This window comes from Sprattus sprattus, assembly GCF_963457725.1.
Source record: "Sprattus sprattus genome assembly, chromosome: 16".
Classification (NCBI taxonomy): Eukaryota; Metazoa; Chordata; class Actinopteri; order Clupeiformes; family Clupeidae; genus Sprattus; species Sprattus sprattus.
This window is the reverse complement of record NC_137914.1, coordinates 23,006,387-23,028,583: the sequence shown is the minus strand read 5'-3', so window position 1 is coordinate 23,028,583 and position 22,197 is coordinate 23,006,387. Positions and strand designations below refer to the sequence as shown.

General features: G+C 43.3%; 1 protein-coding gene across 1 annotated transcript in view; it reads left to right on the top strand.

Annotated features, from left to right (window-relative positions):
- nav1a (neuron navigator 1a) overlaps nucleotides 1–20,325 on the top strand; it is a gene marked incomplete at its 5' end in the record, with an annotated part of 83,790 nt that extends 63,465 nt beyond the window's left edge. The window contains 24 exons of the mRNA XM_080854096.1: nucleotides 1,520–2,288; nucleotides 2,456–2,881; nucleotides 4,488–4,529; nucleotides 4,734–4,888; nucleotides 5,218–5,397; nucleotides 5,799–5,851; nucleotides 6,642–6,665; nucleotides 7,481–7,558; nucleotides 8,961–9,044; nucleotides 10,189–10,300; nucleotides 10,943–11,064; nucleotides 11,909–12,090; nucleotides 12,339–12,501; nucleotides 12,838–13,024; nucleotides 13,113–13,207; nucleotides 13,348–13,443; nucleotides 13,565–13,733; nucleotides 14,666–14,901; nucleotides 15,237–15,391; nucleotides 15,510–15,581; nucleotides 15,695–15,891; nucleotides 16,080–16,198; nucleotides 16,417–16,617; nucleotides 19,294–20,325. Coding sequence (XP_080710222.1) covers nucleotides 1,520–2,288; nucleotides 2,456–2,881; nucleotides 4,488–4,529; nucleotides 4,734–4,888; nucleotides 5,218–5,397; nucleotides 5,799–5,851; nucleotides 6,642–6,665; nucleotides 7,481–7,558; nucleotides 8,961–9,044; nucleotides 10,189–10,300; nucleotides 10,943–11,064; nucleotides 11,909–12,090; nucleotides 12,339–12,501; nucleotides 12,838–13,024; nucleotides 13,113–13,207; nucleotides 13,348–13,443; nucleotides 13,565–13,733; nucleotides 14,666–14,901; nucleotides 15,237–15,391; nucleotides 15,510–15,581; nucleotides 15,695–15,891; nucleotides 16,080–16,198; nucleotides 16,417–16,617; nucleotides 19,294–19,389 — 4,013 coding nt within the window. The 3' untranslated portion in view covers nucleotides 19,390–20,325. The remainder of the gene's footprint in view (nucleotides 1–1,519; nucleotides 2,289–2,455; nucleotides 2,882–4,487; nucleotides 4,530–4,733; nucleotides 4,889–5,217; nucleotides 5,398–5,798; nucleotides 5,852–6,641; nucleotides 6,666–7,480; nucleotides 7,559–8,960; nucleotides 9,045–10,188; nucleotides 10,301–10,942; nucleotides 11,065–11,908; nucleotides 12,091–12,338; nucleotides 12,502–12,837; nucleotides 13,025–13,112; nucleotides 13,208–13,347; nucleotides 13,444–13,564; nucleotides 13,734–14,665; nucleotides 14,902–15,236; nucleotides 15,392–15,509; nucleotides 15,582–15,694; nucleotides 15,892–16,079; nucleotides 16,199–16,416; nucleotides 16,618–19,293) is intronic.
- Between the last annotated feature and the right edge of the window lie 1,872 nt (nucleotides 20,326–22,197).

The following is a 22,197-nucleotide window of genomic DNA, read 5'->3' as shown; positions in this document are numbered from 1 at the left end:
GTGGGGGGGTCATCTGTGGCTCTCCACAGAGGGCTTGGTGCAATCAGCAACGTTCAGATAATCCAAACGTGCAAATAGGGTGATTTCAAGTTTAATGCGGCTAAACAGTTTCAAGGGCAGGAATCCTCTGACAAAAGAAGAAAGACATTATTAGGTGCCTGCATTCAGGTCCTTTACACTGTGTTTGAACAGCACCAGCAGTGTCAGCAGTGCCCTTTCCCACTTAATGTATCCACTCCACTCTCAAATCAGTTCTCTCTTAATTGACTCTGTCATGTTTGTGCTATAAAATGTTAAAAAGCCTTTCAGAAACGTTTTAGGCACGTTCAAGTTGGGGTTTTCATAGCTAACCTAATTTTCAAATTTACCAAAGACCCCATTTGTATTTTGTCACATTCCCTTGGGATCAGGCCCACTGTTTCTTTATCTGCTTGTCATGGATATTTATAAACACCCTTAAGAGAATCCAGATGCCTGTCACTCGACTATTCCATCTCTTAGTATCACATTCAGTTTGGCATTGTTGTGTAACCGTTAAACAATAACTTATAATCTTCAGCGCAGAGATGGATTTTACGTGTGACGGAAAGCTGTTTTTGTTTAAACATAAAGAATCAAAACAAATTATCTACTTGGTAGGAACACCAAAGGAACCTTTCGTGGAATTATAATGTGCATTCAGACATCTGTATCGGCTTACTTAAACGGCATCCATGTGGCCTCATGTCCACTGCCATACTTGCCTTTAATTGAATTAGGGTCACAAGACCATAAACACTCCAGTCTTACTCCACATGTGCCCAGTTGGATGATGAATATCACCCTCTACTCACATTAGCACAAGGAGGGGGGGGGGGGGGGGGGGGAGAAAAGAAGGAGAGAGGCTGGTGAACACACAGTGAAAGAGACTGCTGAGAACTGCTGAGCTTGCACACATGCGAATACACACGCATGGGCACCCACACAGACACACACACAAGGAAATACCCACACACAAGTAAATTCACATACACACACGCACACGCACGCACGCACACACACACACACACACACACGCACGCACAAACACATGCACACACATACTGCATAAGACAGATGACACACACTCACACGGACGCTTTGTGGAGAGCGAAATGTACTTTTCCAGTAGGGTGTGGTAAGAATTCAAGAGTAGAGCTCTCTTGCTTCCTGTAGAACCATGGGAGCTGCTATTTTAGATCAGGGCTGGACATTTTCAGAGTAATTAATAGCAACGGTGGCAGGTCTGACTCTATTAGTGAAATGGCATCAGAGGTTGGGCACCATTTGCTGTGGCTGTAATTTACCATCGTTATTGCTGTGCAGTTTGGTTCACCTGGGATATCAGTATTTAGCTTCAACTTAATGAATACTGATGAGTTGTTTTATGGATGTCGAGGTGTGTTTTGATTAGCTGTATTTCTCCATTCATAATAAGTAATGTGGTTTTGCTCTCATGCCACCTTTGATGCAATGTTATTTTTGTTGTGTTCATTTGCAGCTTCAAAAATCGATGAGAAAGCGGTGGATAAGGCAAAGTTAGCCCTGAAGAACTCAGGACTTCAGCGGTCATGCTCTGATGCGGGGAAAGAAAGAGGGGAAAACCGTAAGCCACCATCCGGCCTTGTGCGGCCCTCCGCAGGGAGTTCCTTTGGCTACAAGAAGCCCACCCCGACGACAGGCACGGCCACAGTGATGACTGCAGGAGGCAATGCCATCTCAGGCGGCTCAGCTACCGTTGGCAAAATACCCAGGTCCACGGGCATCCCTGTCAAACCTGCCGCAGGAGGGGGAAGAAAGACCAGCCTCGACGTGTCAAACTCAGAACAAGGCTTCCTGTCCCCCAACGCGCGCAGCAACATCCAGTACCGCAGCCTGCCGCGACCTGCCAAGTCCAGTGCGCTGTCGCTTGTGGGGGCTCGTCCGGGAGTGCGACCAGTCAGCAGCACCATAGACATAGGCACTCTCAGCGTTAAAACCTCCTCCATCCCTCCCCCATCCAGACTCAAAGAGCCGGGAAGTGGAAAGAGCGCGGGCCGAGCTAGCCTCGGCGGAAATATTCCGGTGAACCAGACGGACCGGGAGAAGGAGAAGGCCAGAGCCAAGGCGGTGGTGTCTGACTCGGAGTGTGGCGATGGGTCGGTGAAGTCCACAAGCTCCACATGCTCCTCCCAGTCTACCGTGGATGTTCCCAGCTCCAAACTGCAGGGTCTCAGACATCCGTCGATTGGGGGGAAATTCTCGGACCACTCCTCACCTACACCTCATAGGTAGGCCAATGTGTTGATGATATTTGATTCTTCCCAATTGGTTCTTGTTTCGTTCAAGGACCATTTTTTCTTGGCTTGAATTAGAATGCTGCATCTTTCATGTAATATTTAAAAAAGCCAGCATAGACACATATTCAAACGTTTATCTTCTCTTTTTAAATCCACAGACTATCCAGCAATAAATCCATGAGCAAACCTGTCCAGCTAGACAATCTCAGTACCAGCAGTGCGGACTCCGGAGTCGGGAGCATACAGGATAAGCTCCCACCCCGAGTACCTCCATACTCCAAGCTACAGGACCTGGCGGGACTGGTCTCAACGACGCCAAGCCTGACCCCGAGCCCCGCCCCACTGCTCAACGTGAACACGTCCGACTGCTTCTCCACCACGTCCATGAGTCGCAGCAGCTCCGGCTCCCCCCTGCTCTACCCCAGGCTCTCTGGCCTGCACCGCAGCATGGAGTCACTGCCCCTCCAGATGAGCGTCTCGCCGGCTGGGGACAGCGGCTCAGATACAGGGTCCAGGCTTGAAGACAGAGCCTCGCTGGGTGGTTGGAGCACCGGCAGCAGAACATCTCTGTCCATAACTGACAGGTATGTTTCACCTAGGTCATTTGATTTGTTCCTTGATGCATGACTTTGGCGGCTACTGAGAGAACCCGGAGGCCGTATGCTACATTGCAGCAGTAACTATTCAGCAGTGCACTACTTCATGTCTGGTTGAAAAAGAGTGGGTATGCTTCACTAATGCTTCAGTGCATAGCCTGGGCGAACTACAGAGCATGTTTATGTGGTTGAGGGACTGACCAAACATCTAGTCTAGCTCATATGGTGCCATCATCAGTAGCAGACAGTGAAAGTCTGGCTGTCTGAATCATCATGCTGTTAGCTTATTTTCTCTCAGCCCTTCCCAGCACACTGAATAATGAATCCCCCACTCTCTCTCTCTCTCTCTCTCTCTCTCTCTCTCTCTCTCTCTCTCTCTCTCTCTCTCTCTCTCTCTCTCTCTCTCTCTCTCTCTCTCTCTCTCTCTCTCTCTCACTACGGCCAGCATTACTTCAGCCCATGGGCATTTCGTACCCCAGTGATTCATTCCACAATAAAGTGTCTGCTCCATGTGCTCCCTGACAGGGACACAGGCCTGAATTTCCTGTCTGGACCCGGCCTCCTGCCGCCCCTGCTGTTTATGCGCTCGTATGCCTCTCGCAGAACAATCTCTAAATCTTTACCCCCTTAAGGTGACGGGTGGGAAGCTACTGCTCTTTATGAGTTTATGGCCCTTCATTCGCCTCTGGGGCTGCGGGACTAAGAGTGGATATAGCTCCATCTAACGGCCAAGCCGGGAATAAAGCAGGCTTCAAAAAAACCTTTCCTGCACAAAAGAGAAAATACTGCATAGGTATCGTGTTATAACTGAGACCCAAAAAAATATTGGGCACAGATCAAAGCAGAGAGGCTAGACAAAAATAATATCAAAAAAGTATGTTTACTTCATAGTGGCACGGTCAGTTGTCAGTAATGTAGCCTACAATGTATTTAGTCAATTTTGATTTGGACAAATATATTTATTTCCAAAGCACATCCTGTAAAGATACCCCACTGCTTATGCCTATGCAGAAGGAGCAGATTGGGAGTTCATTTTGAAAGCAGTGAAATAAACACACGCTCATGCACAGATCTGTAAGGAAAAGACAGCTGCAAGGTCACAGCAAGCACACTCTCCTCCCAGATAATGGCTGGCTCTTCCACACATCTGGCCCTGACCCTGTCCTTCTCTGGGCCACATCTGTCCGCATCCCTCCCACCTTGCACTATCCCTTCTGAACCTCTCTCGCCGGGGTTCTTACTGAGGGGGTCCGGCTCTGATCCGTTCCCCATCTGGGGCCCGTCGGTTTTAGAGTCAGCAGTTTGTCGAGTCCCTATTGTCCTCATTCCCTTGTTCAGTACATCTCCCATTCCAGCCAGCTCCCGCAGAGGAACAAAGGCACTCCACATGCCAACAAAGGAGGGGCTATTATTACTGAATGCCTATTATCTGAATCTTCCCTGACTGTAATCTAAATCGAATGTTAATGTGCTGTTCCTCCTATAATTAAAATGTAATTTCCCCCCTATACAGTATGACATTTCATTGCCTCATTTCTTTGCTCGTGCAGACCTCAGTACCCTGACATTGTCTTTTTCCTTTTTGTTTCCACAGTGCACAAAGGGATAGAAATACTCTCCCAAAGAAAGGATTAAGGTACGTTCAATGAAATCAATCAATTACGTGTATTTAAACTGTTCAGTTCTGTGCATCTATTTTTGTGCAATGCATAAGCACTTTGTGCACATAAACACACACCTATAGTATATTTTGGAAACCCACTGTAAATGACATTGGAAGAATATGCTTGTTCAATGACTACATGTATGTGTAATACTGCCCCCTGTCTCCTGATTGCAGTCAGTACATCAGTTCCCAGCCAGAGGATGACAGCAAGGACAGGCGTCACTCTCACACCATCATGAGTCTCACAGAGTCCCAAAGCCCCCCCCAGCTCCCCTCCCCCGTCTCCCTGCCCCGCTCCTCCTGTGGAAAGGGTCCTCTCACCAATGTGGGTGAGTGCCCAAACCTGACCCTCTGGCTCTGCTCCCGTTGCCAGTGTTGATGGCAGATCATTTATTAGCGGTGTCAGTTCATCAACAGGCATGTGTGGAGTAGACGGTCAATACTGGTATACGCATGTTGTCATCATCATTGTATCACGGTGTACCTTTGCATACACACACAATAATTCCATTTGCAGATTACTGACTGTAGGCCATTTGTAATTGCGAAAAATGACTGAGCCTTAAGTTAAGTTAAAGCCTAGATCTTCAATGCCCCTTTATGGCCTCCCTACCCCCCACCATTAACTTCTGTCACACCCTTTTCTCTCGCCCCACAGTGGCCCCCAGTCCAGGGAGTGGCACCCCGAGGATGACCCGGTCCAACAGCATCCCCATCCACGACGCCGGGTTTGAGCTGTACACGGCCTCCCCGCTGGGCAGCACACTGTCCCTGGTGGAGCGGCCCAAGAGTATGATCCGCTCCGGCTCCTTCAGGGACCGAGATCCTGGGGATGATGGTGAGGATACTGGTTACGCATGACACACAAATACAAATACTATACAAACTAAAGCTGATGTTATTTATGAATAACTGATGCCGTTTTCCAGCTTATTTCAATGCAGTATTCTACAAGTATATTTATCAACACATTTGACTTACTTCAAAACCTGTAAGCAACTATCTATAACATACAGTTTATTCACAAATAACTAGGCATACTTTTTTGGCTTGCTTAGGTAGATTTTCCTCTGTAATCACAAGTGAACAGTTCAGTGTAATCGCAGTGTATCATTCATGATGCTAAAATCTATATAATATGCTGTTCTCTGGAACTCGTTTTTATGGTCAAATCCACAACTTGTTTTCTCCCTCTCTTTCTATGTGTCACCCTACCGTCCCGTCACATGCTATCTCCAGTTCATGGATCCATGCTCTCTTTGGCATCCAGTGTGTCTTCCAACTACTCCTCGGTAAGTCAAACCTGCTGGCTGGAACAGAATTAGTCTCCTGGTAGAGATCTGCCACGCAGGGTGTGCAGCATGTGATCTGATCAGCAGTCCTTGTCCAGAAGCTGCAGTGCTGTGCCATTCTTGCCATTCTAAGCACGCAGCATAGACAGCCCAGGTCAGAGTGACAGACAGACAGTAAAGACAGCCCAGTCCAGGTCAGAGTGAGAAGCAGGGGGTTTATGGGTCGGCACCATAGGGGGTTTGGGGTGGGGGGGGGGGCCTCATGAAGCTCTCATTTTCTACTGGAGTTTGAAAAGATGGGTCTGGGATTAGGGTTTTTGCATTGATCCAGATTGATCCAGATCACTGCGCTGTCATGCGTTATGACTGTCCCTGACTAAGTCATCTGGAGATTTGCCACCTCAGCAGATCACTGAGAGGCAAAAACCTTCTGAGGCGGTTTTTCTGCTGACACATATGAGTGACTGACCTTTTGACAGTCTCTCTCTGTCTCACACTCTCTCACACACACACACACACACACACACACACACACACACATATACACACACACACATCCACACACTTCCCCTTTGACTTCACTCTATTTATTTGCTGTGTTGTCACCACACAAGTGTTTGTTTACTAAGCGGTGACAGCACAGTGCTTCTATTGCTTACTATGACTCGATGTTGCCTTATAAGCATTCTTCTCTGCACCTCACTGCTTCAAGTGTATTTAGACTGCAGTTCTGATAGTGCAGTAGCTTTTAGCGGCTTATTCTCTTTATCCCTTTGTCCTGCTATCCCAGGCTGAGGAGAGGATACAGGGCGAGGTAAGTCCCTCTCTCTCTCTCTCTTTCTGTCTTTTTCACCTCTGTCTTCGCATCTTTTATCCATCCATTTCCATCCACCACCTAAGTTGCTTGTGATCCTTCCAGCCTTGCATTTTCCCCTCTGCATAAACCTTTCTCTCCATTGTCCATACTAAGTGTCTGTGTCGTTCAGGATTGGTAAATTACAAAGCTGCAACTTATCCAACTCATAATGTTACGTTGTACACCTATTGCATGTCGATATCACTTCAGATATCTTATATATTTCTATCAGATATAAATATATATATACAATTTTTTCAACAACAACAAAAAAAAGAAGTGGCACAATTTCACAGATCCTGAGAGGGGAAGACATTTAATCACACTTAACTAAATATATGCAAATATATACAGTATGACAGGATATTATGGCCACATGGCCTATGTCAGCCCATAAGTATGCATACTATTATCTTCACTTCTTTGTCAGGTGTGAATACAAACCTGTTTTGCTCTACAGTGATGGCCATCAGAGTGTGCATATACGTGTGTGGCTATTTATGGTCTATGACTATTTATAGTCCTTTAATTTACATAGTGCCTTTAAACATTTGACATAAAATTAGTTCAATTTCACATTTGTGGGGGATTTTTTTGTGGTTTGCGTCTCTGTATTGTTTTGTGCGTGTGTGTGTGTCTACGTGTGTGTGTTTAGATTCCACCTGCTCAATGTGTCCTTGTTAATTTGTGTTATTTATGAATCAAGCCTGCGTCCACACACATCTGTTGGTATCATTTGTCATCATCATGCGCTTGTTTTGTTTTCCCTACAGCAAATCCGTAAACTACGGAGGGAGCTGGAAAATTCCCAGGAAAAGGTCGCCAATCTAACTAATCAGCTGTCTGCAAATGTACGTACCTCAAAACGTCTGCTTGTAATTACCTCATTTACCTTATGGTCTTTTGTATATTTACCTCGTTAAGATCATCAATCCATAAACTAAAGCTAAGAATGTGAAAATGAAGCCTAGGTTGTTGCTGCATATACAACATCGGTGTGAGTTACAGAATAGGTTATTGAGCATGACAGAAGAGGAAGAAGAGGAATTGGCTTCGACACAAGGTCAAGTGCAGCTGTACTGAAATAGTCGTATGTATGTGGTAACCCGGATCAGATATAGCTATTCACCTCCAGCGGTTGTCGGGGGCAGCAAACAGCAGTAGCCTGTGCAGATGTACTTATCCTGGACAGAGCTGAGTAACGTTCTAGTGGCTGTGCCAAGGGGAAGCCAGGTCACATGATACTCGACGTGCAGTCATATGCCAGTTTGAACAACTGCTGCTGCGACCTTTCCCGATTTAATATAGTCACCATGTTGTCAACAGCTTTCTCACGTAACTCCTAAGAAATAAATCGATTTGGACGATGAAGAATGACAGCGAACCTTAATTGTGTTTTTATACTTGATGTGTTTAGTGCAAGGGCACTTTTCTTTAAACACATCAATTATTAATCATGAAAACCTGTATATATAGTTTAATAATATAAAATAATTCACCCAACAGCTAAAATGTTCCCAAATCATTTAACATGAAAGAGGTCACAGTTCACCCTCCTACCAGTGCAGTCAGCTTAGTCTTGATGGTCCAATCTTTGATAAGATATGTTAACTATACTCCTTAATATGGATCCTAAGACTATGTGGTAGCCTACCCACCGACATTAAACCAGGTGAAGCTAGTCAAGGAGACATTTTGTTGGTGAAATACTTGATTACCTGATGTTTAGGCTTGACCTGAATAATTTATTATCCAGTTCATCTGAAGGACACTTACACCTACCAGGCTCTCCCCCCTTTGCAGTAAATCTGGGGATATAAAGTTGGAAGGCATCATTAATAACCTACATTCCCTTGCATTATACAAGGCCTCATCAGTATTCTGTCCTTAAAAGTGAAAAGGCTGAGTATTTTCCCCTGTTCTCACTCTGTACTCCATCTCTTTGCACAGCATTAACCAGATAAAGCAATAATGCACCACGAGTCTTTGATTCTTGCTCCCATAAAGCATGGCCTAATTTCAGCAGCATATTCAGCCTTTATAAAGTGGCGTATCGTGGCAAAAAGCCTTGAAAGGGTGGAGGAGTGAGTGAAGTCATTCCTTAGATTCATGTAGAGCACCGAGCTGAAATAGGGTGTAGTTAACAATGTTTTATATTGCAGGGTTCTCTAATCAGTGAGGAAATTCAAACCGTAAAACTCCTTGGTTGTTTTAATATGCTATTTTTAATGTTCATTATTTTTCCATTTGCAGGCCAATCTGGTAGCAGCATTTGAGCAGAGTCTGGCTCTGATGACTACAAGGCTGCAATCCCTGTCTGTGACTGCCGACCAGAAGGTAGGTTATTACCCAACATGACCTGCAGCGCCTCAGCCCTGCATAGACAAGCATCTGAGCGCTGCAGTGCATGTCAAAACAGCATACAAGTGGATAACGGATCCGATGCATGCTGAGAGACTGAAATCTGATGATGACAAAAAAACAGACCGTGCAGACATCACAAGTTTACCCCTAGCGCTATCACTTACCAGGCTGATGTCATGGCAAGGCAACCTGACAGTGTTTTGTGATCCCTGATGTAGATAATGTTTGTGTTGAAGTGAGTGGCACAGACACATTAGCCAAAAAAGGATCACTGGATATGGTAAACCTGTTTATTGCTTTCCTCGGCCAGGAGGTAGATGCCCTCCCAGATTGTGGCCTCACAATATCTAAATCACCTAGAGACTATGTTTACTCCTAATTGTGTAAATTGTAAATAAATTATTCATATATACATTGTGTAAAGCAATTGACCTGAATAGAATTGTATCTAAGGGCCTGTCATCATCTGAACAGATGTACTGTATGTGTTGTGATGGAGTACCATATGTTAGGGAGGTTAGAAATATCTAAAAGTCAAAATGCCCGAGGTGCACCCTGATAAATAATCTATATTTCTACTCCTCTTTGTGTACCCACATGCATACAGCATGAAGAGCACTGTGACCTCTTGTGTTCACTAAAGTGGAACACCAAATTAGGGTCAAATGTTGGTTTTGGGGGAGGGTAGTCTCCCCCTCTCTCAGTGATGCCCATAAAACCATGTGACGAGCCGTGCTTAATCGTGCACCAGTCTCCTTCAGGGCAAGTAGTCACATTTCCAACATTCCTGATGGGCTGCTCTCACATTGCTTTAGTGACTGTGTGCATTCCTTAAGTGCAGAGGAGCTCTCACCCTGCTTTTGTTCTAGGGTATTTCATGGTAGGCTGCTTGGGACTGCTCAGAGGATGCTCTTTGTTTGGGCTCCTTTTCAGTGACCCATGCACTGATATTAACCTTCCAGAACAATACTGGTGGTCGGAGGCCTCTATTAACTGCAGCCATTGTGGTCACTGGAACAATAACTGTCATACTCAGGCAGGCTATGAAAGCATTCGGAGTCAGTGGAGGAGAATGAGCAGAGTGTGTAGCTGTACAGTCATTCTTTTTCCTCTTCAGGATACGGAGTTACAAGACATGCGTGACGCCATCGAGGGTCTGCAGGAAAAGAACCAAGAGGCCCAGGAAGTCATACATGTAGCCCTTAACAGCAATGATGGCACTCCACAAGGTGAGTGTGGTGGGATGTTGTGTATGTTAGTGTCTATAGTTTATAGTTTATTTATTTGACATAGCAGAAGTATAAGTAGCATTGAAACGGCATCATATAATTATGCACAAGCCCCAGATGCAACAATTCTCCACGGGAGGGTTTTTAAGTTTTAAGTTCAAAAACAAGGAAGGAAAGAAATACAATACATAAATATAACAGAGGTATACAATTACACAATACAAATAAAGGTGTTTCTACACAAGAATATAAAATATGAGAGCAGTATTGTTTATCTTTTAGCCATGATTGAACACCTTTATTAAAAACGCCTCATTGTTTTTTGGTCCATAATTTTTATTGTGTGGTTTTTTAGGGATATGATGGGTGTATAGCTGATCGTGAGGCTTGTGACCAGGAAGTGATGCAATATGATAGATTATTATGAATTACATGCAGAGCTGTGATGTGCTTAATGGCAGGAGTCTGAAACAGTTGAGAGTTTTTTGCAAATACTTGTTCATCAAATTTTTTCAAAGAGAAAACATCATTTTCAAACTGGGGTGTTCCTCTAGGGGGTAATGATGAGTTGCAGATTGAAGGATGAACCAAGTTTGTGTTGGAGATGATTCCAAGCCTTTGCCTGTTGTGTGTCCTCCACAGAGCTGGGAATGAGAAGGCAGAACTCCTCCGAGAGCATCTCCAGCCTCAACAGCATCACCAGCCACTCCAGCATAGGCAGCCTCAAAGAGCAGGATGCTAAGAAAAAGAAAAAGAAGAGCTGGGTAAGAGGAAATTCAAAAAAAGCTCTTTTTATTTATTTATCTATTTTTGCAGAACACAAATAAGTGAAATATGGTTGTGGTATAAGCAAATAGGCATAATATGGACAGTATTTCAAATGACATATGCTTGCACATCAGTAGTATCAGGGAGTATCGGATTGTACTGTTATGTTACCTGTAGTTTTGACTAAATCAATTTTAATGATCGTTTGTAATAACATTTGATCCATTACACTTACCTGCTCATGCCACGGCCATATGATCTTGTTTGGTTTGTCAATAATTTACCTTCGTTCTGGAGTGGGTTCAGTGTCTGATTATAGTATTCCCTTTATTTGTTCTCTCTCCGTAAATGGTAAAAGGTGGTTGAGGTGAGTCACTCTGACCAGCCTGTTCTAGACTATGTCATATTCTGCAAATTGTTATTGAAATATATCTACGTCATAGATGCCTAACATTCATTTCATACAACTTGCTGGTTCCTAACTATCGAATGTGCCATCTCTGTTCAGTGATGTCCACTGGACATCATGTTTGGTATGAATGGAATCTGTCATTTTTGTCGTATCTTGCTTTTTACTAATTCTATCTCTGTACGAAATAAAGCTAACATTAAAATAATTTGTCACACTAACAAAAGCACTGATTTGTAATACCATGGCTGTGGCTGATGTTCTCCTCCAGTGTGAACATAAACAGTGCAAGGATGGCTACTGAATGAACTGCAATTACTCTAGAACAGTACCTGCTTCAGAGAGGATCAGGGAAATAAGACAACACAATTTACCCTCACATCATTTAAACTGCAAAAGGAATAATCATATACATCTCTCAATCTCTGCAGCTGAGGAGCTCCTTCAACAAGGCTTTCAGCATCAAGAAAGGCAAAACGGGCTCATTCTACTCGGACATCGAGGAGATCGCCACTCCTGACTCCTCTGCCCCCAATTCCCCCAAACTGGTCCACGAGGGGGGAGAGGACTTGGACCAGCCCCCCGGACAGCTCCAGTCGGCCACCTCCTCCATGTAAGCGATTAAACTGCTCTTGGCAGCTCTATTTTTACCCCGTCTGTTGCATCCCCTTATCTTTTGATGCTCCTATAGCTTGTCTGGTAAAGTAGGGTGCCGGAAACACTAAGGGCACTTAGGGTGCCTAAGCGCTGTATATTATGTTTCTTTGGATGAAGGTGCCTGCCAAGTGTATTAGAAATGTCAGCCAGCTATATAGAGTTCGTTGATGTGACTTGGTGTGTTGACTGGGATGCTATTTACAGAATCTTTGAAACGAGCGAGGAGAATGAAAATGATGAGAAAGCGGTGTCCGACCTTCGCTCGGAGCTTTGGCAGAAGGAGATGAAGCTGACGGATATCCGCTTGGAGGCCCTGAGTTCTGCACACCAGCTTGAGCAGCTGAGAGAGGCCATGAATAACATGCAGGTTTGTGGAACCGTTGCGAACCTACACACTGCATCAAGCAGAGCACAGAGCAACCGTTTGTATTTCTTTACATCTGTATTATAAGTGTATGCATAAGTCTTTATAGCATGCTGATATGGCCATATGTGTTAAAAATGAAACATATTCATAAAAACACCCGTAAGTCTTTAAGTAAAAACATTTGTAGAAGCAAGTAACGCAATGCATTGTAATAAAAGTGGTTTATGCTGTGCAGAGAAGAGCAGGGATTTTCCTCTCTTTAATGCTCCAAGAGAGGGACACAAGTGAGAAACCCAGTGCAGTCCTACTGGAATTAACATGTTCTTTCACCTCCAGTCGACCGTGGAGAACCTGAAAGCTGAGAACGACCAGCTGAAGACCGGGGCCCCCATCACGGGCCCCTCCATGTCCACGTCCCAGCCCTCAGGCCTGTCGTCGTTACTGGGCTCGTCACCCCAGAGGTCCATGAACATGTCCCTCACAAAGTCCTTCAGTCTCAGTCTTAATGAGTGCAGCGATCCAGGTGAGGGTCGAGACCAGACCTCGCAGCCAGTATCGTATAGGGTGGGGGTTTGTTCTTGTGACACTAATTGCCTCTTCACTGTCTGCAGAGATCACGCCCCTAGACTTGTTGAGCCTGTCGACTCAGAGGGATGACATCTCTGTGCGTGTGGTGGTCCGCATGGACCAGACACCCTCAAAAGAGGTAGGCCAAACAGCACACATATCTTTCATGAAGATTGTAGTCGTGTAGTTGGAAGTTGAAGTTTGACTGATGTTATCAAAGCATTTGGAATTCCTGTGTCATTTTTCAAACAAATTCACTGTGTCTTCATTCTTATTAAGCAGGAAAAGCAGCAGAACTTTTACATTGGCTCTGTGAGAATCAGTGCTAAAACAGACTGGCAGAAGCTGGATAAATTCATCATGTTCACTTTTAAGGTGAGTCTAACGTTGTTTGCAATTCTCACATTGACATCTGACTTTGAGCAGCATTGGCTTTTCAGTCATTAGTTTGCACTGTAATATAATGTACTGTTGTCTTCTCTCTCAAAATCACCAGGACTACATCAGCAAGGTGGATCCTGCAGCCAGCATGGGCCTGTCAACCGACTCCATCCACAGTTATGACATCAATCAAAACAAGAGGGTGCTAGGGGCCGAGCCTCCAGAGAGTGCACCAGCTAGCTGCTTGGGCAAGGGCCCGTGCTGCATCAACGTGTCCCTGAAAGGTGAGTAGCAGAGCAGTTTGTCTTACCCCCCTCTGGCTGCGTTTCCCAGAGTTATACACCTGCTCAACTGGAACACAAATACGCCACTGGTGCTAATCTGAACATATTCTCAAGGCAGAGGGTCAAATTACTAGTGAAAAGTATACTTCCTCCTCTCTGCTCTAAGGATTAAGGATCTGCTCTGACAGTCTTTTTCTATTTTTTCAATCTGGGCCTGGTTCAGAGTTACACTTATTGACTTTGAGTTGACCACGTCAGTAGACTTGGAGACTGAAAAGAGGCTATGCTAGGTTTCTCCACACCCATAGCAGTGGTTTGGTCATGATTATCATCTATATCTGGTATATATCTGTACAAAACATGAAATGCTCTGTATAGAATGTTGTGAATGGTGTATTTACCTTATTCGATCAGCGTCACAATAGCCTGCCGCGGCCATTTTGTTGTCATAGAAAGCCCACCCCCCACAGAGCTAGACAGCCCAGTGTTGACAGGAGATTTTAGTGACTAGTACGCAATGGCTTCAGTAAATTACATTAGATATGCGGATAAATTACGTTTGGTTGGAGGAGTGAATCCTTACGAAATTGATTTTGAAGATTGATTGAATATGGTGACATTTACAATTATTTAATTAACACTGCTTCTGCATATACGGCCAGTCACTGAAGGCTTACAAGTTCACGGAGTCGTACAATTGTTTCATTTCTGGCAAAGAGAGCAATATTTAAACTTTTGTGCCGCCAACGTCATCATCATCGGCCTTAAACATTGTCGTGATGTAAAAATAGTTTTTTATTATGATCCAATGGTTGTCAATTTGCTAAAGTAAGTTGGAGGATAATTATCATATATGTGGCAACACTGGAAAGGCAGTCGACCAATGATTGTTGCTTGTCTCTAACCATCTGCGCGTCTCTGTGTGTGTGCAGGCCTGAGGGAGAAGTGTGTGGACAGCCTGGTGTTTGAGACGCTCGTCCCCAGGCCCATGCTGCAGCACTACATCAGCCTGCTGCTCAAGCACCGACGCCTCATCTTCTGTGGCCCCAGTGGCACGGGCAAAACCTACCTCACCACGCGCCTGGCCGACTACCTGCTGGAGCGCAGCGGGCAGGAGGCCACCGCCGGCGCCACGGTCACCTTCAACATGCACCACCACTCCTGCAAGGTGAGGGCACCCCAAGGGGTTAAGGTGCCAAAGAACATCAGAACACAAGGAACCCAAATTCATTGAAGGCATATGTTGACATATTTGGACATTTCTATTGTAAATTGTTACTACAACATTTTACAGTTGTAAAATTCACTAGGCAGACATTCGCTAAAGGACTAAGTGTAAACGTAAGTGTGTTTGGCTGTAGAAGGACTATGAGATTCATAAAATGTCCATTCCACCTCTTTCAACTAACAATGAACATCATTTTCATTAATCCTTGAAAACCAGCGTTTTCTTTTCCATGGTTTGCTAATCTGGGCTGTTTTGGGGATTCTTTTTTTACTCAGGATCTTCAGTTATATCTGTCCAACTTGGCCAATCAGATCGACCGAGAGACCAGCACTGGAGATATTCCGCTGGTGATTATGCTGGATGATATTAGTGATGCCTCAGCCATCAGTGAGCTTGTCAACAGTGCCCTTACATGCAAATATCACAAATGGTAAGAGCTGCAAAGATGGTTTTCTTTTTGCATTTAAACACATGGAATCATCATGAAAATGAATATAATGTTTGTATTTTTTGTTTGAATTCAGGATTAACGTGTCTTTTTGTTACAGCCCATACATCATCGGAACAACTAATCAGTGTGTGAAGATGGCTTCCAATCATGGCCTACACCTTAGCTTTAGGTAAGCTCACACTGCTTTGTCAGACAAAGGTGTTCTGTGACTGTTACTTAGAAAGTGTATTTTTATATAAAGCATATAATGAATATTTAATTAAACAATGTGTCTGTTTAAAGGATGGTCACATTTTCCAACAACGTTGAGCCAGCGAATGGATTCTTAGTGCGCTACTTACACAGGAAGCTAATTGAGTCTGAGAATGAAAGCACTTTGAAAAGTGAGGAACTCTCACGGGTGCTGGACTGGGTACCCAAACTCTGGTATCACCTGCACACTTTCCTGGAGAAGCACAGCACTTCGGATTTCCTCATAGGTAAAGATTTTACCACAGAATAAGGGTTATGAATTCCCTAGTGTGTTCTACATTATAGATAAAAAATGAGTACCTCAGTAACCCAATACACAAATAATGATGTTATGTGATATGTTATTTTCTGTGTTGTTAGAAGTAAATATGTTCTGTGGTTAGTTAAGGACTCAATGCTCTGGTCTCCCCTGTAGGTCCTTGCTTCTTCCTCTCCTGTCCGGTCACAGTAGAGGAATTCCGACCGTGGTTCATCGACCTATGGAACCAGTCTATCATCCCATATTTGCAAGAGGGTGCCAAGGATGGCCAAAAGGTGGGCTACTATAATATAAACATTTGCAAATTTACTTTTGTTCACTGTGCATGAAGTCCATCACATTGAGAACTGAATTATTATTGAATAATTCCGTTGAGAGCGATGTTTACAGGGGGAAAATCTACCTTTCTGCATGTTTTGGTCACTGAAATCCATTTGAATGATTTGTGGTAATGCAGAATTATGTTATACAATCTGAAAATGTCGTGCCACAGATACACAGGCAAAGGCCAGCGTGGGAAGACCCAGTGGAATGGGTGAGGGACACGCTACCATGGCCCTCAGCCCAGCAGGACCAGGCCAAGCTCTTCCACCTGCCTCCCCCCACCGTGGACTCCAGCAGCTCCGGGCAGCTCTGCGAGGAGAGGGTGGCTAAGGAGACCCAGATACCCAGCTCACTGGACTCCGATCCACTGGTGCGTTGCATATCTGACCTCTTGTCTGTAGTGTCTTGGAAAATGTGTGCACTTTCGTTCCTTTACACTTTCATAGTCAAATAACTATTATTATATTATACTATATTTTCAGTTATTTCTTGGATGACTTCAGAGTATGTCCTGTAGCTTAGAGTATTCCCCAGCTGCTATACTCTGTCAGGGTTTACAGGGAGAGATCCAGTCTCAGACCAGATGAAGTATAATTAAGATTCATTTGAGAAATAATCCAAAGGCAGGCAGTAAAGAAAACTCAAGGCCAGTCCAACCCAGCACTGCACAGGGAAGCAAACAAATCCAAATCATCCGACAAAGGTACAGGTCGGGTAATCCACAGAACAATGAATCCAAAAGGAGAGGCACAGAGCAGGCCAAGATTAACAACTACAGATCAAAAGTCAACAAACTAAATAAGGCTCAGTGGTACATGGTTACACACAGACCTGAAATCGACAATGGAATAAACACAGAGAACCGACTGTTGGTCGAAAACAACAAGGAACACAAAGTAGCAATAAAGAGGATGATGGTGATCAGGTCAGGGGTGGGGACAACGGCACAAACAGGAGCACATGGCACACAAAACATTAAAAAGCACATGGCAATGCAATGGAATGCACAGCATGGCCAGCAGGTCGGCCAACAGTCCCAGTCCAGGCAGGAGTGCTCCGTATTGCTCCATATTGTGCCATAGTACTTCATGACCAGTGTTGGGAAAGTTCACTTTCTACATGAACTAGTTCAGTTCATAGTTCACACATTTTAAAATTTGAACTAAGTTCACAGCTCCAAAAAATGAACTAGTTCAGTTCTTTTTTTCAATATGTTGCGAGCTAAAAAAAATATCTAAATCTCTATATGTCTGCAATACCGCTTTCGGCCTCTATGCAACTTTGTCGCTCTCACACTTGCCAGGCTTTGACAGTAAAATAAAGCACACGCAGCGATTTGAAAACTGTTAAATGACTGTTAAATGTGTGTTTTTCGCCTGGAAGTCTCTAGAAATCTGGCACTTTATTGAACTACAGTACTGTGCAAAAGTTTTAGGCAGGTGTGAAAAAATGCTATGAACTAAGAATGCTTTGAAAAATGTAAACAATAAATGTTTATTTATTTTTTTTTTTATTTTTTTTTTTTTTTATCCATTTACATGGTAAGACTGAGCACAGCAACAAGACACAACGTAGTTATACTGCATCAGCAGGGTCTCTCCCAGACAAAGATTTCAAAGCAGACAGGGGTTTCAAAATGTGCAGTTCAAGCTCTTTTGAAGAAGACGTTGAGGATCGTAGACGCAGTGGTCAGCCAAGGAAACTTAATGCAGCTGATGAAAAACCCATCAAGCTTATTTACCTTCGAAATCGGAAGATTTCAAGCAGTGGCATCAGCTCAGAACTGGCAGAAACCAGTGGTACCCAGGTACAGACATTTACTGTCCGGGGAAGTCTGGCCAGAAGTGGTCTTCATGGAAGAGTTGCAGCCAAAAAGCTCTACCCCGACAAGGAAACAAGGCCAAGTGACTGAACTAAGCACGAAAACATAGAAACTGGGGTGCAGAAACATGGCAGAAGGTGCTCTGGACTGATTTGGCTGTAGAAGAAGACAGTTTGTTCGCCGAAGGGCTGGAGAGAGGTACAATAATGAGAGTCTGCAGGCAACAATTAAGCATGGTAGAGGTTCCTTTCCAGTTTGGGGCTGCATTTCTGCAAGTGGAGTTGGAAATTTGGTCAGGATGAATGGAGTCTTCAATGCTGAGAAATACAGGCAGATACTAATCCATCATGCAATACCATCAGGGAGGCGTATGATTGGCACCAAATGTATTCTGCAGCAGGAACATAACCCCAAACATACAGCCAATGTCATTAACAACTATCTTCAGCTTAAAGTAGAACAGGAAGTCCTGCAAGTGATGGTATGACCCCCACAGAGCCCTGATCTCTACATCATCGAGTCTGTCTGGGTTTACATGAAGAGACAGAAGAATTTTAGGAAGCCTACATCCACAGAAGATCTGTGGTTAGTTCTCCAAGATGTTTGGAACAATTTACCAGCCGCGTTCCTTCAAAAACTGTGCGCAAGTGTATCTGGAAAATTGATGCTATTTTGAAGGCAAAGGGTGGTCACACCAAATTTTGATTTAATTTAGAATTTTCTTCTGTTCCTTCACTGCATTTTGTTAATTTATGAGGAATTGATGAAAATAAACTGTTAACACTTCCATTTTTGAAAGCATTCTTAGTTTACAGCATTTTTTCACACCTGCCTAAAACTTTTGCACAGTACTGTAAATTTAAAAGAGTGAACAGACACCAGAATGAACGCGTTCACAGTATCGCTCATCAGGCAATAATACAGAACGTTAAGTTCACGTTCACCAAAATTATGAACGAGTTCATGAACTTTTGTTCAATGAACGCGTTCAGGTACAACACTGTCCATGACAGTGCTCCATATTGTGCCATAGTACTCCATGACAGTACTCCATATTGTGTCATAGTATGGAATTAGGTATGCTGCTAGAAAAACTAAAGGACATTTGTGCAGTCCTCAGTCTCAGAATGCCTTCAGATCTCTGGAAGAAAACATTTAACTGCTGAACGACAAAGTTTGTAAGAAATTCTCATACATTGTCTCTTGTCTGTCTCCATAATACAGATGGCTATGCTGCTAAAACTTCAAGAGTCTGCCAATTTTGTCGAGTCACCTGAAGGAGACCACTCTGGGGAGCCCAACTTCCAGGCCACGCTATGATCTTCACATCACCATAGAGACCATCCACTCACCATCAAGACTGACCGCTCACTAAATGGCTTGTGCTGTTATCCATTCCCTCCCATAGTTGGATCACAGCCCCCATTCCTTCCCCTAGTGCTGAGCCCAGTTATGCGTGGAACATTTTTGGATGACTTTTTTTTCCTGAACAGCTGATGGAGCGTGACAGTGTTGTTTTGCCTCCCAGTGTAAGGGAGTGGACTGTTACTTTTGACACCAAATGTATGAGAGTAGACTGTTGCACCATCTGCTCCCCTCTTCCTTCCTTGTTAAAATGTATAAGTGTGTGGCAATCATCAAAGTCCCCCTTGGTGATTATCCAGACACTGCTTTGGAGCCAGTAGGCGCTCCCTCCTAAAACCAACTGCTGACTGGATGTCTGACAGTTGTCGTTCATTGCGCGTCACCACTCCCGACAGTTAGTTATTTATAATTTACAACTTATCACGACACAGCTTGTGATCTTTCCCTGTATACTTCTTTCCCCAATTGTTTACATTGATCTTGCGGCACCTTACTATTTCGTTTGAAATATTTTCCCCATACAATTATGCTAATTTGCCAGTTTCTGATGTAAGCACATGAAATTGAAGACTCGTACAAAAAGAGACCATACAAGAGCTTAAGTACCGAGGGGCAAACATACCCTGAAACCCTCAAAACATGATTAATAATCACAAGTCAAGTTAGAGCACTGCTCCAGGTGCCTGCCGAACAAATTCAATATCCTGCTTCTTTGCCATCCATTGTACTTCCAGGCTTCATAAGCTTTCGCCACATCTAGTTTCTTTCCCATTTTCAGAGCTTGACAGTTGAAAGCAATTGGCACACATTGACTGGTGTATGGTGTACAAAAAACATATAGGTGATTATGGCTGTTAATAGTTTTAGTGAACAGTTAGCTGGATTTTCAATCCCAAACTGGAATACAGTAAATGTCCACTGCATAATAATCAAGTTGTTTGGGACCAAACCACACTTATGCAACTTATTCAATATATTGTATGGTGCTCAGACAACCGCCTTATATGTTCCTCAGTCATAATTTATGATGTCACTAATATACACAATCATACCTACTCCTCATTACAAATGAATGTCATTTGTACCATACACAGGTTGCAGGTTAACACCTCGGAAAGGTGTTTCACACCGATGTGAAACACTGAGTTTAACTTGCTAGTACTGTAAATAATACACAATATTCTTCAGTGAAAACATACAGTGTTCATTTGGATTTCTTATTGTCAGTCTGTTTGAGCAGCGCAGGTTGAAGAAAGCAGATTGGATCTTAAATGTGCGGTTAACTAAGTGTGTTGACTACTTGCCTTCGTGTAGCTCGGTAACGTCGCTCTTAAGATGATCATCATCCCAGCGTGGTGCCATTGCATGTCAACATTCTTAACATGCTTCCTAATTCTATTCCACCAAATACACTCAATGGAAGTGAGATGTTTTTAAACATGAGTTTGTGTCGTTCAACGTTCTTTACATTTCTGCAGCGTAGGGAATACCTTACCGTGGGGGATAAAAGAACGGACACCGTAGAAATATGTATGAATGTATAAATCCATCGAATTTTAGGTGACCTTGCTCAATTTAAGAAATTTCAAAATGTGTTCCAGAAACATTATGACAGGTATGGCCTTGTTAGCATATTGATACTATCCTGAGTCTCAGAGCATGATTGTAGAAAGCATGACGTCAGAGCATTTACCATTTGATGATATAAAAAAGATTGCAGTCCTACTCCTGAAATGAATCAAACTAAACCTAAGACATGAAAAGCGAGACAAGCAATGTTTGATTATACTAATGGAGGGGATAATCTCTATGGCAGTGACTTTCTGTCTCGTCATTTTCAAATATTCTAAGCTTTCTGTAGTGAATTATCAGCCTGGCTACACTTGATTGGTTGACTAAAAAACAGATTGGTAATTTAGTATGGTGCTTCTAATGGTGATTATATGGTAGCAGTGCACTACTATAGACATATCCCTATAGATTACCCTGTGAGGATGTTGAAACAAAGTGCTTAAATCGGAATTGGTTTTGTCTTAAATAGTGTGCCTTCAAGTGAATGCACTGATAGTTCGCTATAATTATCATCGCAAGTGTTGCATGCTTAGATATATGACCTTGTCAGCCAAATATGCCATTTACTGTAAGCCAACAAGCCTATCATAACAGTTAATGCTTGCAGATTCTTTGATATTATTCTCAGATGACCCTGCATAGGACCTTTTCTATGTCATTTTATAAGATGATTTTATTAAAAAAAAAATACATACCAACCAGTCATCAAGTATAGCAGACTTAAGGCAAATACAAACATACCTAGTACATAAGGATTCACTGTAAATGTAACATTTGTCCAAAAATGTGTTAATTCCATTCACATTAGTGTTAACAATAACAAAACTACCCAGGAGCTCAATAAACTGCCACTAATGATATGTATTTCCTGTAACCATTCTTAATTTCACAATCAAATTGTGCAGATTTATTTAAATTTTCACTGGGTTGCTCTCTTACTTTTTCTCAATTGAAGTGGAATTTTAATGGCGTGAAATCATGTTTGCCTGTTTACAACAGTAGTTAATTGAACATTAGTTAAATTGAAAAACACTTCAGGCATCTTTGCAAGGCTGTGGTTGAAGGGGAGTTTCCACCTCTACAACATGTGCCTAAATGTGGTGATAGCATTCAGGTGATTACGAGTATTTAAAACAAATGAACTCCTGTGTGGTAGATGACTGGAAAGGTTTTGAAAACATGCAAGGTATT